General features: G+C 44.5%; 3 protein-coding genes across 3 annotated transcripts; 1 reads left to right on the top strand and 2 right to left on the bottom strand.

Annotated features, from left to right (window-relative positions):
• The first annotated feature begins 864 nt into the window (after positions 1–864).
• Positions 865–1,992, top strand: LOC115681640 (uncharacterized). Its single transcript, XM_030605635.1, has one exon. The coding sequence runs from the start codon at positions 865–867 to the stop codon at positions 1,990–1,992; it is 1,128 nt and encodes a 375-aa protein (XP_030461495.1).
• Positions 1,993–4,588: 2,596 nt separating this feature from the next.
• On the bottom strand, positions 4,589–6,671 carry LOC130138239 (uncharacterized). Its single transcript, XM_056311684.1, has 2 exons — positions 6,416–6,671; positions 4,589–5,099 (listed from the first exon to the last, which is right to left on the bottom strand). Exons 1-2 carry the CDS (start codon positions 6,495–6,497, stop codon positions 4,900–4,902), a joined length of 282 nt encoding a protein of 93 aa, XP_056167659.1. The 5' UTR covers positions 6,498–6,671; the 3' UTR covers positions 4,589–4,899.
• A 5,286-nt stretch (positions 6,672–11,957) lies between these two features.
• LOC130138205 (mitogen-activated protein kinase kinase 5-like) lies at positions 11,958–14,610 on the bottom strand. The gene has a single exon (XM_056311586.1). It carries the CDS (start codon positions 14,331–14,333, stop codon positions 13,200–13,202), a length of 1,134 nt encoding a protein of 377 aa, XP_056167561.1. The 5' UTR covers positions 14,334–14,610; the 3' UTR covers positions 11,958–13,199.
• Between the last annotated feature and the right edge of the window lie 7,302 nt (positions 14,611–21,912).

Below are 21,912 nucleotides of genomic sequence, written 5' to 3'. Positions count from 1 at the left end.
CCTCTGCACTGACTCATCAAGGCTAGAGAGAGAGAGAGTAGAGAGAGTAGAGTAGAGAGTGCGGGGGAGCAAATGATTCGAAGGTCAAAGCTGGCGAATTCGCAGAGAAACGCATACGCAAGCGCAGCCAATGCGCCTTGACCAAAGGGGAAGGAAGGAAGGAAGGAAGAAGAAGAAGAAGCTCCTTGCCCGGAAAAGAGCGAGGGATATTCTCTCTGTCTCCGTCGTGGCGCTGGAGGCGGCCCAACGCTTTCCCGGGTCGCTGCGATCTCCCGCTCTTCGTTTCCTTTAGCTGCTGTGTGACGCGGTGGCTCGGTCCAGCTTGCTCCCCCCCCACCACCACCACCACCGAAGCTGAGTTGTCTCCTCGATTCTTGCGTGGAGGAGAGCGCGGCGATCGTCTTGGGGCCCCGCTGAATTCCGAAGTTGCTGAGCATCTTGCGAGGTTGGGTCTTCGGTCGGTTCAGTTTGCTGCTGAAATTGAAGGGGGAAAAAAAGTAAAGAAGAAGAAAAAGAAGCCTGCTTTGGGTTAGTGGGTGTGATTGGTGATGAGATGTCCGTTTCGGGCGGGGTTCGAATACGATGGGACTGAGATTCGGAAGGGGACCGTGTTTGCCGCCAGGGGTCTCCAATTCTTGCTTAGAGATGCGTAGCAGTTCGCGTTTTAAATCTCCGCCCTAGTCGGGCGGATGGTTTGCTCTCTCCGGGTGCTCGCAAGATGTGATTTTTTTCCCTTTTGCACGTGCCGAGTCAAAACCCTAGCTTCGTTTGGGGGGGTTTTTCGTGTATGCTTGGGGGGGGGGGGGGGGGGAGTGAAGTTCGATTTGCTTGAACGCTGGTGATGCCCGGTTTTCTTTACTGAAAATGCAACCGCCGCCGAGTCGGCCCTCGCGTGTAGACCTGACCGCGCTGAAAGCACGGATTGTCAAGAGAATCGGGCCGGAGAGGTCGGGGCAGTATTTTCGCTATTTGAACGGATTTTTGAGTTTGAAGCTGAGCAAGGCCGAGTTTGATAAGCTCTGCTGGAAGCTTCTTGGGAAAGACAATGTTAGACTCCACAACCAGCTCATACATGCAGTTTTGAAGAACGCTCACGGGAAAGTCCCTCCACCATTGCTAAATAACGATAGGGATCTGTTGGGTACCAATGATGGGCCCATCCCCCTGCAGAATAAAGATTTTATTCCTTTTCCACCGCAAAGATCGCCAAAGGGTATCTCTGAGGGCCTGAACGGGATAGTTAATTTCGCCCCTCGTCTTCCGACGGCTGAGAACTGTAAGGTCAGTTTGGAAGATCAGAATCCTAATTGTCTGGCTTTACTGAAGCCGGTGCAGCATCATCAAGAAGCAGAGAAAGACATTAGACTGCCAATTACGAATATACCAAGGAGCGGTTTAGTCGGTGCAAGAACCAAGGACCAGAGTAAGCTAACAATTTCTAAATATGCAAAAGAAGTATGCATCAGACATCAAGTCCACGCTCCTCTGGGAATCTCACTCTGCCCTGCTAGGGCAGGTGGTGCCCAGAGAACCTTAGCACTCGCGAGCAATATTAGATGTTCAAGCTTTCGTGATGAAGGTGGGCTGCTAGATACCAAGACATTGAGAGACCGCATGCAGCAGGTTGCTTCAGCTCAGGGGCTGGAAGGGGTGTCAATGGACTGTGCGAGTTTACTGAATAATGGGTTAGATGCTTACTTAAAGGGGCTTATCAGGTCTTGCATTGAGGCGATGAAAACGAGATGTGGGGGTCGGTTGAGAAAAAGCAGTGTCCACATGAACGGCTTTTCAAAAGATAAAGTCATCTTGCCAAGTGATCGATTTTGGCTACAAAATGTTGGTAGGCCTTTAGAATTTAGGGAGGAAGTGAAACTCCCATTTGTCATATCGATGTTGGACTTCAAGGTTTCTATGGAGCTAAAGCCTCAGCAGCCTGGGGAAGACTGGCCATTGCTGCTAGAGAAAATATGCGCACGTGCATTAGAGGGCTAAAGTATCTGAATTTAACTCAGACGTCGCCCATTTTTGGCTTTTCAAAAGTGGCAGAAAGACTCCAGCATATTTGACAACCAGCTCAAATAATATCCATGCAGTGCATTGTTCTGCGTAGTCTCTTGCCCTCAGGATAAATCTCTGCTTTGATTTCTAAAAGAGGGTATGGGTATGAGATTGAGAGACTTCCTTCAATTGATGTTCTTACTGCCATGAGCCAACCAACTGTTTGGAAGACGAGGAAGAAACAGGAGTATTTATCTCTGGTGGCCCTCTTGTATCGGTAGAATTAATTTGCAGGTTTGATTTGTAACTCACAGCTTAGAGGAAGTTTTCAAGCAGTTTTGTACTAGAAACTTGTTTAGTTTTATAGGAAGATAAAATCCAGTGATGCTGAAGTTCATATTTACTTGTGTATTTACAACTCTGAATTTCTTCTAATTGTAACAGAGGTTAATTTTGTCATGCTTGTACGCCAGTTGTGGAACATCAAAATAATTGGCAGCTAGGCATTCATTTTTTTAAGAGAGACTTGAGCTCAGTTTGGGCTAACTCAGCTTGCAGTGCTCATTTTCTGGTAAATAGCTTTCTTTACCAATTTAAACACAACCATGCCCACCAAAAAAAAATAAAAATAAAATAAAAGAAGGAACGAAAGCAAAATCAGCACTTGTACTGTTGTGAAAAAAAGAAATCAGCACTTCTATGAAAGAGCAATTCAAAGCATTGTCTGAACTTTGTTTGTAAAGATCACTTCAATGTAAGTAAATTCTCTGGATTTAAGCGGCCTTTTATTATCTTGGACTTCTCTTTTTTGCATTTGTTGTCATATGGATCATGAACTGCTACCTAGCTCGATGTTGCACATGGTCCTCTTTGGCCATCCTTTCGTTCAGGTGTGAAAGTGAAATTGCATTGCGAATGAGGAGCATTATTCTCTGCACTTGACAAGGAACATGCCTTGTGTTTTTATGTACTAAGATTGCCTTAATCTCAAGGCACATGTTCTGAGAAGATAAGAGACAAGCAGCTTTTGGAGCTAATTAAGCTAATGAAAGTTATTAGACTATTTCGGTTTTGATTGTGTTTCTGGTCCAATACCATCATGTTCTTGGAATTGAATCTTGCTTGTGGGTCTCTTTTCTGGACAAGAAACTGGAATGAGAAAATGTAGTAAAGACCATAAGCTTCATTTACTTGTTATTTCCCTTGGTTGTCTCTGGTTCTGCTGATATATGAACATCATTGACAGTGAAAAGAGTGCCGAGATGCTTAGACCAGGGTAATCTCGTGATGTGATTGAGACTTACTTGGTGGCTGTCACCAGTGGAGCTAATTAAGGTATGAAAGTTATTAGACTATTTCGGTTTTGATTGTGTTCCTGGTCCAATACTATCATGTTCTTCTTGGAATTGAATCTTGCTTACATGTCTCTTTTCTGGACAAGAAACTGGAATGAGAAAATGTAGTAATGGCCATAAGCTTCATTTACCTGTTATTTCCCTCGGTCGTCTCTGGTTCTGCTGATATATGAACATCAATGACGGTGAAAAGAGTACCGAGATGATTAGACCAGGGTAATGTCGTGATGTGATTGAGACTTGCACGGTAATTGTTACCAGAATAAGGATTCATGATCCAGTTTTTAACAAATAGCTTCTAACTTGTGTTTTGCATGTGCTTGTCTCTGGAGATGAAATGGCAAAATGGTGATCAGAAGTTCAGAACAATGATTATTACAGGTTTACTCCATGGTAATGAATTATTGCATCGCTTCTCAGGTTTTTTTTCCTTATAGAGATGTAACTGTGCAGTCTTTTCTTTTGACTATTTACTATTTATGTGCTAAGAAGGCTTATTAGAGTGCTTGAAGAGCGAACGTCTGGTCATGCACGAACCATGTCTATGTTTCATACATCTACAACGCACTCTCAGGTTACTCATTAGCCCTGTCATTCATGGAGCTTTTGATGCCCTTGCTAGGTTGTCACTTCAGTGAACACTTTAACCAACTTTTCTGGTTTCTTTGTTCTTGTATTTGTCACTACATACAATTATCTTGAACTACATATTACTCTCTCCTTCCACAATGCGTTGACCAACAAGTAATCTTCAACGGAGAAAAAGTTGATAGCGTAGGAGGACATGGATTTTATGTGTTGGAAAGACCATCTGGAGTCTATCCCCTGTTATCTGGGTAGTATAGTCATGTCGAGTCGTAGAAAAGCATATTTACCCTTCTGCTAAAAAGACTTCTTGCTCTGGATATCATATCAAGAACAATAAGACTTGGTAATTGATTTTCCCAAGCAAACAGAACTGTACCATCGTTTCTTGTCGGGCTTGTACGAGATTTGGAGTCTGCTTCTTCGGCCAATAGACCAGGACTTATAATGAGTGGGCCTATGTACGATTAATGGTCTTCCTATGCATAAGCATTGATCATCTTGTTTCAAAAATGGATTTTGCTTTCCTTTTCCCCCTTTTGCTTCTTTGCCTATAGTCTGACATTTAGCCCATCTAACATCAGTTGCTTCTCGTGCAGTATGAGACTTGTTGCAGCAGATAGCCATTATAAGGCAGGACGTGCAAAACCTTTAAGGTGGGAAGTTTGCATCTTCTACGATGGGTATGTGACGAAAGCAAAACGTATTTACATGACTTTTCGTCGTTTGGCGTCACTATTTTTACACAACAGTAAAGGACATGTATTCGATAGCATCGTCTGTAGTTCACTCAGTTCTCGTTCTCAACACAGTTGCAATAGCTCTCTATACCATGCTACTGCAATGGTCACCCAATTTTATGGTGCGGATCTTTTTTTTGTTTTTTTCCTTATAGTTGGAGGATAGTATTACTAGGGAGTCACTGAATCCCAGCTAGGCACACCCATTTGGAGTTCTCTTATCAAGCATGGTCGGCGGCTAGGGATGCAGGCGCACTGTGGTTCGACCACACAAGAACCCTCCAGAAAGGCCGGTGCACCTTGCGCTTGGGATGGTTGGCCATCAGCTCCGTTTCCGACCTCTTCAGCATCTCCCACATCACCTGCACGTCTTGGTATTCGCAGGTCTGTACATCATCCTCTAGCTTCATATGTCCTGCACCTGAATCAGTCAAAAGAGTTAACATTCTTCTCTGTGATCCTATAGCCTCAAACCGTTAATTTCACATTCCCAGAGTTTGACTGAATGTGGGAAGCTCAATAAAAACCAAATTGCACCGCAAGTAAAACGAACGGTGGTCCTAACATGAAAAAGTAAGGCCGAGGACAAGGATGGCCCGTGTTTTGAAGTTTTTATATTGGTAAAGTTCGGTGAATGTATGGTGCTCTGAACCTGGTCATGAGAGATGCATGTAAAGTTAATGTGACCGTTAAAAGGTGTGGCAAAAAATGATGTCGCCGCTGATCCTAATCGCTGCTCTTTCCGTTCGGGAACAGGCGCGATTGGCGGTCGTGTATCGCCCCCACCAACATGGAAAGATCCTGAGAATTCTTAAGCGATGAGAACTAGAATCTTTCCAGGGGGGGTGTACTCAAATCACCAAAGTGAGGAAGTACAGTACATAACTTCATCCTCACGTGAAGCGAAGGGGCATGGTTCTTTGCTTCTTCTTTCGCACTTGACCATAATTCTCAGAGTGCCTAGAAAGCACAAGATTCGAGCAGAACTGTGCCCAAAAGAAAAGAAAAGAAAAGGGAGATCTTTGGGAAAGAGGGTGTTTGAGTAGAGAACGAAAGAAAGAAGACAGAGCACGACAGGTGAGAGATAAGAGGGAATATGGTGATGGGTGGCCCCGGCATATTCGGGATCGAAAAGAAAAGTGCGTCGGTCGGTGGAATTACGGTTTCTGATGATAACGCCCCGTAATTTCAATCCAGCAGATAAAATTAGAAAACTTGAGATGGGTTCCCTTTCCTTTCCGTCCCTCAAGAAACTGAGGAGAAACTAAGAGATTCTCCATTTCATTTCAGCCTTGAACTAATGATTTCCAAACACTCTGGCTGAAAATTGTTGGCTGTTTCATGTCATGTATGTACTTGGAAGCCAAAAATGGAAATCAGCATCCTCAGTCCTCACCTAGGAGGAATAAGAACTGCAGCTCTGCAGATTTCCATCATAGGCTAACCATGTGGCAATCTGATGGTTAAACTATGGCATAAATGAACACGCATTGAAGAAAAGAGCTGAATTCGAAGAGGTAGATGAAGTTTTCTCAGGCATGGATGATTCTTGGGGGTTGTTTTTTTCTGTTCTTTTTTTGGTAAGCCTCTCTCTGTCTCACACAGACACACAGTAAAAATACTGACAACATTCGCACAGATACACAGGGCAGGGGAGAGAGGGAAGAGAGAGAGAGAGAGAGAGAGAGAGAGAGAGAGAGAGAGAGAGAGAGAGAGAGGGAGGGAAATGGGACAGACCGTGGTTGCGAGCTTTGAGGCGAGCGGAGACGGAGAACCAAACACGTCGGACGGGGAAGACCATCTTGCGCCACCACTCCATCAACTTGTCCCCCGCTTTCCTCACCTTCTTCTTCGCCGATCTCCTGATCTTCTTCCTCCTCCTCCCCCCTCCTCCCCCTCCTCCTCCTCCACCTCCTCCACCACCACCGCCGGCGATTCTCACCGCTATCGTCTTTAACCCGGCCAGACCTCCTCCTCCTCCTTCTCTCCCCCACTCTCTCTCTCTCTCCCCCCTAACTCCACCTCCCAAGATCAGCAAGATTTGAAAAGAACCCACAAAAAAAAACTCCTCTTTCTTCTTCTGTATCTTACGTAGACACTGCCATAGAGAGAGAGAGAGAGAGAGAGAGAGAGAGAGAGAGAGTAAAAATGTGTGGGTGTGTTGTTGGGACCGGCTTTTTTTGATTTTGAGGTCGCACAACCTTATAGCAGCTGCTCTCTTTCTCTCTCTGTTACAACGTCATTTTCTGCACCGACACGTCACTTGTCCTCTCTCTCTCTCTCTCTCTCTCTCTGTATTAGGAGCTGCTGATTCTCAGTCCATCACGACGACTCCTCCCACCATTAAAATCCCTTCATTTGCGTACGTACAAATACAGTTGGCGACCCCAATACGTGTTAGGCTTGAGTTGACTCGACCCATCAGTTAATTCGTGCGAAAGACTCGGTTTTTCGTGTGAAGTTCCTCCTTTTACTCCTCCTTCTTTTTCGTGTCCTTTCCCATTTTCCATGACAGCACAGCAGGTTAAAAAGTCCCGAAACAGTGTCGGCAAACTTCAACGAGACGACGGTCTAGGATGAAGAGGGCGGTTTGACCCTTCGAAGTTTAAATTCGTATGGCCTTTCAAATTGAAAGCTTTAGGGGGAAAAAGTCGTCGCCTTTGCCCCTGAATTTTCTTAAATAATGACACCCTTCTTAAAGGCAGTGAAGTGTCGGCAAGGGTCCTAATCCACGTGGTCTAATGACCCCATCCGAACGTCGGATCGACCTCTCCGTCTTGTCCTGTTCTGTTATTTTCCTTGGAGGATTTGAGGCCAATTGCTTCTCGACTCATGTCGGTCGGCATTTGTCATCGGATGCTTCTCTCTCCCTTTACCTTTACCACCCCCCCATCTTAAAATTTTGCAGCAGACGCCCAGAACCAAAAGCGTTGCAGCAGACAGGTTTCCTCCTTACTGAAATGATTGTGAGAGACCAACGTGGGATGGATGATTGTGAAGACGGACAGAGGTGTGGATCGTTCGATACGAGGCGAGCACGTGTTTCGCGCGTTCAATGGAATTTTGACCCTCGGTTCTGTGTTTTCTTTGGGTACTTCCTTCGCATTTCCATGTAAAGCTCGCGTTCCAATATATGATAATTGGACAGGCATCTTCCGGAAGCGAAAAGAACAAGTTTACGAGTGGGGGAATTAAAGAGAGAATTTCCCGGCTGCCGGCTGATTGCTAAATCCAAACTAAACAAGCCGATAAGATAGTTGACCGAGCGGTTAAAGGGTCGCCTGTTTTTCATGTGATCACGAGCTCGATTGACGTCGCGGGTGGTGATCCTCCAAACGGCTAGAGACTTCCTAGATACCGGCATCTCGGTAGGGCTATGCCGCCGGGCTCTCGCACGTCTCGGACTTTAGGATCTCGGGCGGTGCGGAGTAGTTACGGCTCGATTCGAGTTATTCCGTGATGGGGATGTAGGGCGTGACGTCCGGGAGGAGGTGGCCAGGCCGGTTGCGATTCCCCGCCTTTCTCTTTAAACGAGACAAGAATCGGGGAGGGGGTTGGCATTGGCAAGGCCCCCCACGGAACGCATCTAAAATTCATCAGAAGGGACGAGTGCGGATGAACGGCGGAATCGATCAAAGTAAAAACTAAGAAGGGGGGAATAAGCGAAAAGATGGGGAGGTGCGCCAGTGGACGAGCTTTTTCTGAGCGTGTGTTTAGTGGAACTTCAACTAAACAAAGCGTGGTGGATTTGCACTCTTTTCAAATCCGGAAGGCTCTCGATTACACGCCAAACAATGTTGATGCACCCCACCCCCCCTCAAATTAAAGGCCCTACTACTTTTATTCCTTTTTTTTTTCTTACATGGGTACCGTGGACCGCCACGTTTGACGCGAATTGAGTATCGTAAAACGGACCGGACAAGTTGATATTTTTCGGTGCCTGTCGTTGGACATACTCGACGAGAGAGCGTTCCATATCTAAAGTACCGATTATAACTAAGGATGATCGGTTTCCGATCCAGTATTACCGGACCGGCAGAACTGGTTCCCAAAATTGAGAACCTCCTAGGACCGGGAACCAAACCGGACCAGTCTAATCCAATCACTTTTTTTTTTCCCACTACTTGATATCACATATTTTGAAATTAGAATTGTGTTCCCCATGCCGACTATACATATGTTTTAAAATTGGAATTATATTCGCCATGCCGATTATACATAATCACAACAAAAAAAAAAGTACATGTAGTCGGTCGGAAACCGGACCCCCCAGATACCGGTTCTATTTTTAAGAACCGGGAACCGGACCGACACTCTTGAGGGGCAATTGATTTGGGCGATCCGTTTTGCGCACCCCTAATTATAACACCGCGAAAGAAGGCTGTATGAAAACTTTTTTAACAAGAAACCCCATTAAATTATCGGACTTCGAGTATCGGGACACTGGAGATGAATGACATTTACCCCCTTCGCACATCAAAACAAAAATTTGAAATTTGCGAATTCACCCTTTTCTTTTTGGAATCATTTTTCAGGATCCAAAAGTGGGCACCACCCGCGGTTGAACACGAAATCGTTTCTTCTTCAGAAATTCAAAAACAGGGGACCCGACTTCTTGTAGTGGAACATCAATCTCTCCTCCTTTCTTCCTTTTTTTTTTGTTTTTTTAAATTATTTTTTTGGCCTTTTTCGATTTCTACATCGCTCGTGGCAGCGGTGGTTCTTGGCCAATAAATGTTTTCTTTAGAGCATCGTGACAATATCATATAATATATATATATACATGTAGTAGTGCTATTCCATTGTCTCTTCTTGTTTGTAATGATTAGGAAATTGTCAGTATATTTTTAATTTATAATATTAATTAATGTGGGATCAACTTGGTAATTATTTCCCCCACGGAAGAACATTCAAAAGGCAACTCCGGCCCCCAGTACGACATTCCCAACGTCACGGATCTCGTCATTCCTTCCATCATTTTCTTGCCCTGGAAGATTTGATATAACCCTAACTAACCTCTGCTTTAGAGTTTTAAAGAGGGCTTAATGATTTTTTTCATTGCGTTACACGACTCGAAATATCTCGTTAATTTTTTCGGCACGAGCTTATAATTATCGGTAAAAGTTGTTGTCCAGTAGCCCCGCATAGTCGATGCCCTCGACTTTTAAGTGATTCGGGAAATTACGACAATCGATGGACACCTGTTAATGAGTGCCTCGACCACTCGTTCAGCACGGCTCATCATGATTATTCCTATTTTCCAAGCATCGATATCGAGTGACGCGAGGGGAAGAAGTTATACCGATAGTCATAAGCTTTCTTAATTCGATTGCTTAGCATGAATTACAGAGGCACGGATTAATCAATTCATCAACCGAAACGCTACAGGGGCACCTGAAAAACAGCAGGTGGGGTCACCATCCAAGACCTGACCGCATTGCTACTTTGCTGCTGCTGGGGCACCCCAAACTAATCAGAACTTGGAGAAAAGGAGAAAATTCCTCCTTTTCACAGGCAGCACCTTTCCTTGTCAAGATCCACTCCCCCCACCCTCTAATCCACCACCAATAGAACAAGATAAGAACCGGCCCCGCTAGTGCCTGTCTTCCTCATTTCAGATACTCGCAAATTCTTCTTTTGTGTCTTTCCTTTCACAGTTACAAACCCAAGCCACCAGGTTCTGGTCATGACCCACAGCAGTGATTGCGACGCTCCTTTTTAGTCCGAGTATCGAAAGGAGCGGACGGTTCTCTTTCTTCCCCTGTTTTTCGGGCTTCAAAACGTCTGATTTTATGCTAGTTTTGAAGTTAAGCACTGGGCTCCAGGAGAGGAGATGTGGCTCGTTGATGATGACAAGGGAAAATTTTGGTTCTGAGCCAAATGATCACTGGGGTGGCTGTGTTTCACACGGGTCGCTGCAAAAAGTCACAAATCTAATGAATTGCCATATCAAAACTTTCGCATTTTCACATATTAACAAGAGAAATCCCATTTCCACCGAAGTACTAGCTATTTTGTTTAGCGCTGCAATTGGGTCCTTGGTTATTTGCATGACGTGAAGAAAATGAGGCTGAAGGAATGTAAGAACGAAGAAAATCTCTCAACTTGACCTGAAGAAACCTTTCTTCCCCCTTGTTTATAGCATTACTATGCGTGGGCTTAGTGGAAGAAGTCCAGTTCACATGTCGCTCCCTGTGGTGGAAGATTGATGCTCCAATACCGTAGAAGCCCATTTCGCCAAAATACAGACCCAATGTGAAACAGGTACCGGTTATATCATTAAACAAATTGTTGTAAGAAAATCATGACGAAAGATGCTTGGAAGATAAGGACTTCCCACAGGCATCTCATACATCACACCAAACTAATTAAAAATCGAAGCAAGCAGCTTGTAGCGCACATTCAGGGAATACTTGGTCGTTTGGCATTATCCAGTTTTGAGTGCTCCAGAGGAGGTAGATGGCAATTTGAGAAGAAGGAACAGCTAGTTCAGCAACCCTTCTAGCAAAACTGCCAGTTACTTCACTACATCATCCGCCCCTGATAATGAAGTCTGTAAAGCAAACTAATTTGGCTCAGTTCTTCTATTCTGAAACATTCATTCTTTCGGGTCACGATCACTCCGGGGCGGAATCTGCACGAAAGGGAGACGGACTTATTGGCCTAACGCATGGCACTACCGGTTCGCCTCTTTAATTTGCTTTCCCAGGAGAGTTTCAAACATCGGGCATTTTAAGAGAAATTGCAAGCTAACTGGTGAGTTTGTCACTGTCATGCAGTTCAGTTGCATCAGCAGCGGTTATGGAAAAGGCAACGGGAACATTTTCCAGCCTTAGTTGCTCACTCAAAGAATTGTCACGAAAGATGAACTGGCATCTTTTTTTCAGCTCGGGGGTATTTCATGTGACAAGGATCACACATGTTCCTCAGCATAATAAGCAAATCCTGGTATAACGGCCCATCGTTTGATCTTGTTTCCTCAACAAAGTCGAAAATATGAAATTCGAGTGGAACAAATTGACATGGAGTTGTTCATACAGGAGCAGTTTCCATGTCTACACACAAGAAAAGCCAGCAAACTCCACTATTTCCAGAAACTCCACTATTTCACTTAAAACGGCATTTCATAGCACAGCATTGGATGTTGAATTGTCACCTGCATTTCATTTGTTTTCCTGTTTATATCCTGCCTTCTTCTTTGAAAGGCCACAGATATAAAAACCCAAATGTTCTGCCTAAAGCAAATAGTCGAATCAAGTCACCTGGTTAAGGCAAATCATTTCCACAAGCTGCGAAAGAAAATCATTTCCATGAGGATTGACTTGAGCAATCTTTATGAGCCTGAAAAAGCTAGTTCTGGACATATTTACAACAGGCCAGGGGAATCAATGCTAAACCCCCCAAAAAAGTTGGCATCGCCTAGCTATTGAACTTGCTGTTCAATGCATCATGCATCCTATACAACTAACAAAAATTCCCTCAAACCTCTGATGGTGTCCCCAAAATTCCACCCAAGTTCAAGTACTTAGCTCACTGTCATATTTCCCATGCCACGTCTTCCACAAGGCATTCGAATCAAGCTGCAGGAGCAACCAAGATATCTCTTGTTTAGACGCAGAGGGCCAAGAACCTCCACACCAACATTCTATCAAAACTTTGGCCTGCTGGTGTACATATGGTGCCACGGAGAACATCAAAGCAAAAGAATAAGAAAAAGTAAGGATGGAGAAGACACTCACTGCAGTACCCACATAGGCACAGAATAGAACCGATTTATGGATTGAAGAGAATCTCGGATGCTTCCCCCTTTTTTCCCATTTAAGCCTTATGTGATGTGTCCATGATGATGATAGGGCGCACACACACACACACACACACACACACACAGCCTCTCACAGGAAAGAAAGAACCAAAAATACGTGCATTAGTAGCGTCCTAAGCCAAATCTAATCTTTTCCCACTCCTGAAAATGTCCCATAAGCTGAAATAGCCGCAATTATTCGAAGTCCCATTCTTGCAGAAACATATCCCACCACAGAACTTAGCCAAGAATAGCAAAAAAACCAGTGCACCCCACCAAGAAGAAAGAAATCCCATGCCTCGTGACTTAATTAACATCTAGTTACAGAGCATTGCACGGAAAAAAGCCAACTTTTTTTGCTATCTTTCCCTTCGCACTAAGCACAATCGAGGGTTGGCACTCGGCAGCGACAATAAAAGACCAAACATAGCAAACAGATTTTCCTTTACTGGTAAGCATTGCTGCATTGCATTCCATTATGAAAGAAGGACGTCAAGATCAAGAAGAGACATCGATACTGTAAGTTTCTGAAGCTTTTTCTTGACACCACACCCACCATCTAAGCCCAACTTTTTCTTCTCCTCTCCTCCTTAGAAACACCAAACCCCAATGATCATATGAAAATCAAAAACTACAAAATGAAAAGATCCCAAGAACCAATAATTAGCAACTAAGGCAATAGAAAAGAAAAGGAAGAAAAAGAAGGAAAAGAACCAGCAACTAAGATGATGAGAATAGAGGTGGAGGTGGAGGAAGAACTTGGTGATGCAGCCCCTGATTGTGGTTCAAAATGAAAGGGTGCCTCAGCAGCTGGTAGGCAGTCCACCGCTGGGCCGGGTCGCGCTGCAGGCAGCACGCGATGAAGTCCCGGAAGTCTCCGGAAGCAGAGGCGGGGGCCTCGGGGGGTTGGGACATACAGATGGCGCACATGAGGCTGGCCCAGTCGCCCTGGCGACTGACGGCAAAAGGGAAGCGCCCAAGGTAGAACTCGAGGATGCTGACGCCGAAGCTCCAGATGTCGCCGGCGTAGCCGTTGTACTTGCCGTGGTTGAGGTCGGTGTTGATTCGCTCGGGGCTCATGTAGGCGATGGTGCCGACGGAGGAGTTGCAGGGGTCCATGGTCTGGGAGAGGATGCGGCTGACGCCGAAGTCGGCGATCTTGACCTGCTTGCGCGAGTTCACGAGGAGGTTCGAGGGCTTGATGTCGCGGTGGACGATTTTGCGGCGGTGGAGGTAGGCGAGGCCGCTCAGGATCTGGTAGGTCAGGTGGCTGAGGTGGCTCTCGTTGCCGACGTGGATGCCCTCCAGCGACCCGCCGTCCATGAACTCCAGCAGCACCTGGATCTCGCCGCCGTGGTCGTACATGTCGTGGCACTTGACCACGTTCGGGTTGTCCACGTCCCGGAGGATCTCGATCTCCCGGCAGATCTGGCGGCGCACCGCCTCGTCGTGGTTGCCGTAGATGACCTTGAGCGCGTAGGGCCGCCCCGTCGGCCGGTGGACCACCTTGTACACCGTCCCGCCGCTCCCGCTCCCGATCCGATTCACCCGCTCCAGCTCCGAGAAGTGCATCTGGTGCTGCTGCTGCTGCGCCGCCCCCGCCGCCGCCGCCGCCGGGGGCGGGAAGGCGTTGTTGAGGTGGTTGCCGACGGAGCCGCCGCCGCCGCCGCTACCGTTGTGGTGGTTGCTCGTGGACGGCGCCGAGCTGGAGGGCGGGAGCGGGAGGGGGACGGCGAGGGCCGGGTCGCGCTGCGGGAGCGGCAAGGTGAGGTCGGGCCGCCGCCGGGGGCGGCCGCCCCTGGAGGAGGAGGAATTGGGGGTGGCGCCGGGGGGCGGTGGCTGAATCGGCTTCATGGCTCGCTCCAAATCTCTCTCTCTCTCTCTCTCTATATCTCTCTATATATCTCTTCCTGGAACCGGGTGGAGCGATTCTTGTTTTTTCGGGTCTCTCTGCTTGTCGGAAAACGAGCACGAGGGCTTAAAGAGCGGCGAGCTGTTCGTCTTCCTCCTCGTCTCTTGTCGGGTCCGCGGAGTTCACGAGCGGTGGGTGCGCGGGGTTCCGAGCGGAGGAGTCATCCATGGATGGATGAATGGATGGATGGATGGATCGAGAACGACGGAGAAGAAGATGATGATGATGATGATGACGACGATGACGATGACGAAGCAGAAGGAGGAGGAGAAGAAGAAGAAGAGGAGATCAAGAGGAGATGACAATCCTAATAATCTCCGATTCTTGGAAAAAAAAAGGGCTTTTCTTTTTGGGCAGAGAGAGAGAGATGTGAAATGTGTCTATTTTTTTATTTTTATCGATTATTTTGTATATTTATACGTTGAATTTTAAATAAAGTAAATAATATTTGGGTGAGAGGAGGAGGCTGATGAAAATGGACAATGGTTTTTTTCTGGTTTTCTTTTTTTTTTTTGGGTTCAGAAAATGGAAAAGGGTTGTAGCCCCCCATCATCAATCATAAGACGGGTGGGGGAGAATCAGAGATTTTTTTCCATTTTTTTTCTGGAAAAAAAGAAATAATTGGAAAGTGAAAAGAAGAGAGAGAGAGGGAGAGGGAGAGGGAGAGGGGGGTGGCGGGGGAGCGCGCGTGGAGGACCAGCGACGGGCGCGTGTGGGGGTGGGGGGTGGGGCCCGCCGGGGCGAATGGGGGGAGACGTCGAATGCGGGTCGTTGTCTCTTCGGCGGTCGCGCGTGGCTGCCAAGCGCGTGTCGCCTGGGAACGTGCGGAGACAATTTGCTTAGGGTTCGGTTCCCCGGATTTTAATGACTCGCGGGAATTAGCCCGAAAATTTAATTAAAAAAAAAAGAAAAATCTTGCAATTACATCCCTCGTATTTCACGCCCTTCGTTTTTATGTCCATATGTTTTTATTTTTATTTTTCTGGTAACAGTGAAGATAAAAACGAGTGTAGTGAAAGTTCTAAAAGTGCAATCAAGAGGGCGTTCGTTTAGCGTAAAATAAATAATTTGTAAAATATTATCTAAAAAATGATTACTTATATCGTTTGGAAAAATTAATTATTGAAAAATATTTTCACCATCGATAATATTCTATATCTAATTATTTTCACGAGCGATAAAATTTTTTTCCATTCATTTATTTTTTTAGACGATATAAACGATCATTTTTCAGAAAATATTTTCTAAATCACTCATTTCCCTTAAACGAATGTACCTAAGTCCTATAATTTATGGTATCAATAGCGGCAGCCTATTTTACTGCGATTGTGTTATTTTAGAACCATAATGCTTTTTTCAGTTGTGAACATACATTTTCCAGGCTTCCTTGTCTTGCCATATACTTGAAACTGAGAAATTGACAAAGATATTGATCTCATCGAGTCGATTGAATGGAAAAACCAGTTGAATCATCCAATTTTTCTTATCGTACCGATGAACAAAAAACGATGATCATAATTTTAGTAATCCGTTATTATTTCCCACCAAACTATTTAATGACATGAATAAACAAAACCAATCCCCAACTCTAAAGTAGCTCCACCAAATACAATCGGATTGGTGACCTTGGTCCACAAATAGCGCCACCTCGGTGCTCAGGCCCGAAACCCTATCGGCCAGGCCCCACACCTCGCCTAGGTCCTCAGAGGTCAGCCTAGATCCCCCAAGCCTGGGTCATATCTTTTGACGCCAGTCCTGGGTTTTAGATGCCGGGTCCATACTCTCCTGCCCGACGACCCTATTAGGGGGGTGGTGGACACGCCCCCGATCCCCTAACACCAAACCTATAGTTTTGGCACCTACACATGGATTTGGGATTGTACTAAGAGATTTTTTCTCGAATGTGCTTATCGTAATATTGTAGTACAAAATATTAAAGATATTTTCCACCATAGTTTCTTTTCCGTGAAACAAACTGTGTCCTAAGCCTCGTATTATTGTGTTTTTGCTTGAAGAGAATAAGCAGTGAGATCTCTATCGTCTCTCACTCAAGAAGGGTAAAGAGATCATTTCTCTCTTATGTTACTTTGAAGACCCTCAATCTTCATTGACTTCATGTAGGAAGTCTCCTCCATTGTTTGACAGCTTACTGTTGAATTATAAACATATAAATGGTGAAGACCAGATCTATTTGGGAGCTTAACTTCAGTACTAGTTCCAATTGTAACTGGGAGAGGATCTTGCAGACCGCTTCAGTTACGCAGTCAAATTCTGGTTCAACACGTATTCTTTCCTTTTCTCGAGTAGTCTTCTGGTGCTGGCGATTTCCCATGCAAGGGAAGCATAATAGCTCGCATTGAAGATTATCTTATTTGGGCGAACCAGTCTTCAGTTTTACTCGGCCCTCTTTTGCTTGGTGATGGCAAGTGATGGGTATGGCTGTGACGAGGCAGACTCCGATGCTTGGGATGACAATTTGGCCTCCCAGCAGAGGATTTTTACTGCTCATCTGAGCTTGGTTGGATCTTCTTGATGAACTTTTATGTAGTTCATTGCTGGGAAGAATTCGTCTGAGACTCCATGTCAAGTGTGTTTGAGAGTGATTGAATATCTTCTGAATCAACTCAGGGTTTGCAATCAAAGTTTCAATCCCTTACATAAGTCTCCTGAGACTATTTCAAGACGAGTATAGAATGTTCTCTCGATTTACTTGTTAAGCATTATTAAATGGGTTGTGTCAATTTAGAAGTTACTATTTGAAGTAAGCGATTTCATTGAGACGGGAAATTCTCCCATTTTCAAAGTGTCTTGAAATGTGATATTTTCACTTTTGATTAGCTTGACTAGTGTTCTAGAATTACTTGCTAACAAAATTCTTAACCTTATCTAGTCGTGACTTTTTCTACCGTATTTTAAGAACGAAATTACTTGATTAGGTGTGCAATGACAGGGGGATGCAACTTTCTTAGTCTTTATTTCTAAATTTGAGCGGTGATACCCTAAAATGATGGAGGCTTGAGGTATGATGGGATAGGTTACAAGATGTGGTTCCCTTAGAAATGTACTGAAATTGAACATATTTGATGGACAAATCCAAAGGTGACCTTGTCGAGAGGCTTATAGCTCAAAAAAAAAAAAAACCCTTAAGTTGTCATAAGCTGCAAGACACTGATTCTCTTCTAACAAGTTGGGGTTCGATTGAATCAGAAGACTTGCTTTACAAAATGACAGTGAGATGCATGAACATCGAAAACAGAAAGAAAACCCAATTGAAAAAAAGATAAAGGAGTCCACCACTGTCCATCTCAAAGAAAACTCCACCGTCGGTCAATCAATCCCACGCCACGTAGCGAAAGTGTCCCCACTCCAATTTGCCCCGTCAAAAAGGGCGTTCATCACATCACAGCACAGGCTTCTGACACTTGTCAAATCGACACGTCCCACTGTCTCTGTCTCTGTCTCTCTCTTTCTTTCTTTTTCTTTGGTTGATCTGTTTTGATTTGAGACGATGCAATGGTCAGTTTATAACATAAAGATAATTTGCACGCATAATAATAAGAGTGGACTACTACCGAGTCCCCTAGGATTGCTGCTGCTTGTTCTGTTCTTGTTTTTAGTGTTGCGCAGTCTTTAACCGTTGAATTTCAATGCTTCTAGGGTTTACCGAGTCCCACCAAGTTCTTGGTAGCTTCTCACCCTTTTGGGTGGTGGGTCTGCGTTATAATACTTCCTGGCACCTTCGCGCCCGCAGACTCTCGAGAGTGCGAACCCGTCAAGCAAAGCAGCTCCAACCCTCGTTTCATCACATGTTCTTTTAATATTTCTACGTTTTTATCATTTAAAATTGATGGTTATACTCTCCAAGAACGAGTTATCAAAACGTGTCTCAGTTTTTTTTCCAAGTCCACGCAGTCCAATTTCTTCCAACTTCTTGGCCAAACCTTGTGGTTCACTGTTGACTCGGTGAATCACGAGTGCTTGAAATTGAATGAACTTGGTTCTCTAATCATCATTACTGGATAAGCTATGGCTGAATGTTGATAATTTCTGGTCAAAACTTGCATGCTCTTGGTTACCGTATGAGTAGTATGCTCAATATTGTACGCGGGGTCTTATGTTTTGGCCTTCTCTCAGATTACAATACCTCAAGCCAATCTTTCCACACTGCTAATTAGGTCTGTCTTGGCTGAAAATTGATCACATCACTTTCACCCATCACCATCTGACACCTTCGAAGTTCCTTCAGCATCCAAAGGCTAAAAAAAAAAAAAAAAATCCAAAGGCTGCTTAACCACTTGGCCTTCCTTGCATTAGTTTAATCCTTTCATCAGAAAATGTCACTTTATATTTTCCTGTGACAAATCCAAGACATAGCGGCGATTATACTGCGCGAAAATTTTCTCGTGCCGCACTATCTCTGAGAATCTGTCAAGCACGTTAAGAAAACAAGCAAAAGTACCGATAAAGAAGCGAATATCTTACATTGGCTTACCAGAAGTTTCATGTAATTACAAGCCACTGTTATCATGACACAGGGCAGTCATAGTACAAGTCGTGCAGTCTTCTTCACAACGTAGCACTGATTCTATTGCAGAGAAGTGACTTCTCTTTCTCAGATGCTAACAGAAGTTCTGCGGCTAGAGGTAGGCGGACCCTATAAATATCTCCACTCTCCACTAGCTAGGCATCTATCTTTCTTTTTTTTTTTGTTGCTAAAACAGGCATCTATCTTGCTTAACACTGTAGTCAAGTGTACAAACTTTACATGACCGAACGCTCGATGTTGCAATTGCGTTGTGCTTTCCGGATCCACAAGCTTCGAATGATAGTGGAAGGGGCTGCAAGGGAAATGGTATCATAAGGATAGACAAAATAAGAAAGGTAGATAGACAGTCTGAAAGATTTGAAGAATCTATTTTTCCCCCTTTTCTTTTGTGTGATGAGCATAAGAGAACGTATTCCATGTATGCACTGACAAAATAGCAGTACTATGCGTGGGCTTAGTGTAAGAAGTCCAGTGCATATCTCACTTCCAGTGGTTTAGGATTGATGCTTGAGAACTATAGTGGCCCATTTCACCAAAATACAGACCCAATGGGAAACAAGTACCAATTATATCATGCGCAAACTGTAGTAAGAAAATCATGACGAAAGATGCTTGGAAGATAAGGACTTCACACAGGCATCTCATACATTACACCAAACTGAAAAATCGAAGCAGGCAGTTTATAGCGCATATTCAGTGAATACTTGCTCGTTTGGCATTAACCAGTTTAAATGCTCAAGAGTTGGTGGAAGGCAATTTGAGAAGAAGGAAAAGCTAGTGTAGCAATCCATCTAGCAAAAATGTCAGCTACGTCACTTGAGAGCACCACAGACACGGTGAATCAACAACCTGGTGAAGATAATGAAGTCTCGAAAGCAAACCAATGTGACCCAGTTCTTCTATTCTGAAACATTCATTCAGGTCATGGTCACTGCAGAATGGAATCAGCAAGAAAGAGAGACAGACACATTGGCCCAACGCTTGGCACTATCGTTTTGCCTCTTTAATTTGCTTTCCCAGGGGAGGTTTGAAATGTCGGGCATTTTAAGAGAAATCCCAAGCTAGTTTGTGAAGTTTGCCGCTGTCATTCTGCATTTCAGTTGCAACAGCAGGGGGATAATTAAGGCAACGGAGACATTTTCTAGCCTCGTTGCTTATCACAAAGATTGTCATGAAAGATGAACCAGCATATTTTTTCAGCTTGGTGGTACCTCGTGTGACAAGGATCACGCATGCTTCTGGGCATAATAAGCAAATGCTGGTATACCGATCCATGATTTGATCTTGTTTCCTCAACTAAGTTGCAAAAATATGAAATTCGAGTAGAACAAATGGACATGCAGTCGTTCAGTCACAAGCAGTCTCCATGTGTCTCCATGTCTATACATAAGAAGAGCCAGACTCTACTATTTCACTTAAAATGACATTTCATAGCATAGCATTGCTGGTTGAATTGTCACCCGCTTTTCATTTGTTTTCGTGGTTAAATCGTGCCTTTTTCTTCGAACAGTGACAGATATCAAAATCCAGATGTTCTGCTTAAGATCAGAATCGCATTATTCTACCTAAAGCATATAGTTGAATAGAGTCACCCGGCAAGGCCAATTATTAGCTGCCCAAGAAAATCATTTCCAAGAGCATTGACTGGAGCAATCTTTATGAGCCTAAAAAGCCATTTCTCAAAATATTTACAACAGACCATGGCATTATCCATCCTTCCACGTAATACGACTCAAAAACGTCCCTCAAAAACCCCTGATGGTGTCCCCAAGATTTCACCCGAGTTTAAGCACTTAGCTCACTGTCATTGTTCCCATGCCACGTCTTCTACATCGCATTCGATTAAAGCTGCTAGAGCAAGCAATATTTTTTTTTTAGACGCAGAGCACCGAGACTTTGGCCTCCTGGGTACATATGGTGCCACAGAGAACATCAAAGCAAAAGAATAAGAAAAAGTAAGGATGGAGAAGACACTCACTGCATTACCCACGCAGGAAAAATAAAACCCACTTATGGATTGAACAGATATCTGATACTTCTCCCGTTTTTCCCATTCAAGCCTAATGTTATGTGTCCACGATGATGATGGGGCACACAGCCTCAGAGGAAAGAAAGAACCAAAAAAACGTGCATTAGTAGTGCCCAAAGCCATATCTAATCTTTACCCACTCTTGAAAATGTCCAATAGCTGAAATAGCCGAAAAGATTCAAAGTCCAATTCTTACAGAAACATATCCCACCACAGAATTTAACCAAGAATAGCGAAAAACACCAGTAAGCCCCCACCTTGAATAAAGAAACCCCATGCCTTCTAACTTAACTAACATCTAAGCACATAGCATTGCACGGACAAAAGCCAACTGTTTTGTTATTTTTTTCCCTTCGCGCTAAGCACAATTGAGGCTTGGCACTTGGCAGCGACAGGAATAGATCAAATATAGATAACAGACTGTCCTTTACTGGCATTGCTGCATGCATTAAGCATGAAACGACGACATCAAGATCGAGAAGAGACATTGATACTGTAAGTTTCTGAAGCTCAACTCTACACGACGAGAAAAGAAAATATTGGGCGATCCTGGACTGCCACGCAGGCCATGTTTTTGTCTCCTAGTTGATTGACACGTGTCTAAATGGGACCCACTTTCGGAGGACACCCGCCATCTCCTACGCCAGGCCCAACCTTTTCTTCTCTTCCACTTAACTTTTCTCCTCCAGTCCTCGTCGTATCAAAATCAATAACTACACACAATGAAAGGACCCAAGAACCAATAATAAGCAGCTAAGGCAAGAGGGAATAAAACGAAGAAAAAGATGGAAAAGAACAGGCAACTATAAGATGATCAGAATGGAGGTGGAGGTGGAGGTGGAGGTGGAGGTGAAACTTGGTGACGCAGCCCCTGATTGTGGGTCAAAATGAAAGGGTGCCTCAGAAGCTGGTTGGCGGTCCACCGCTGGGCCGGGTCGCGCTGTAG

This window comes from Syzygium oleosum, unplaced genomic scaffold, assembly GCF_021117445.2.
Source record: "Syzygium oleosum isolate NSW1041296 unplaced genomic scaffold, Sole_v2.1 Sole_v2.05, whole genome shotgun sequence".
NCBI lineage: Eukaryota > Viridiplantae > Streptophyta > Magnoliopsida > Myrtales > Myrtaceae > Syzygium > Syzygium oleosum.
Note: the sequence above shows the minus strand (reverse complement) of the source record. Positions and strands in the feature narration are given on the sequence as shown.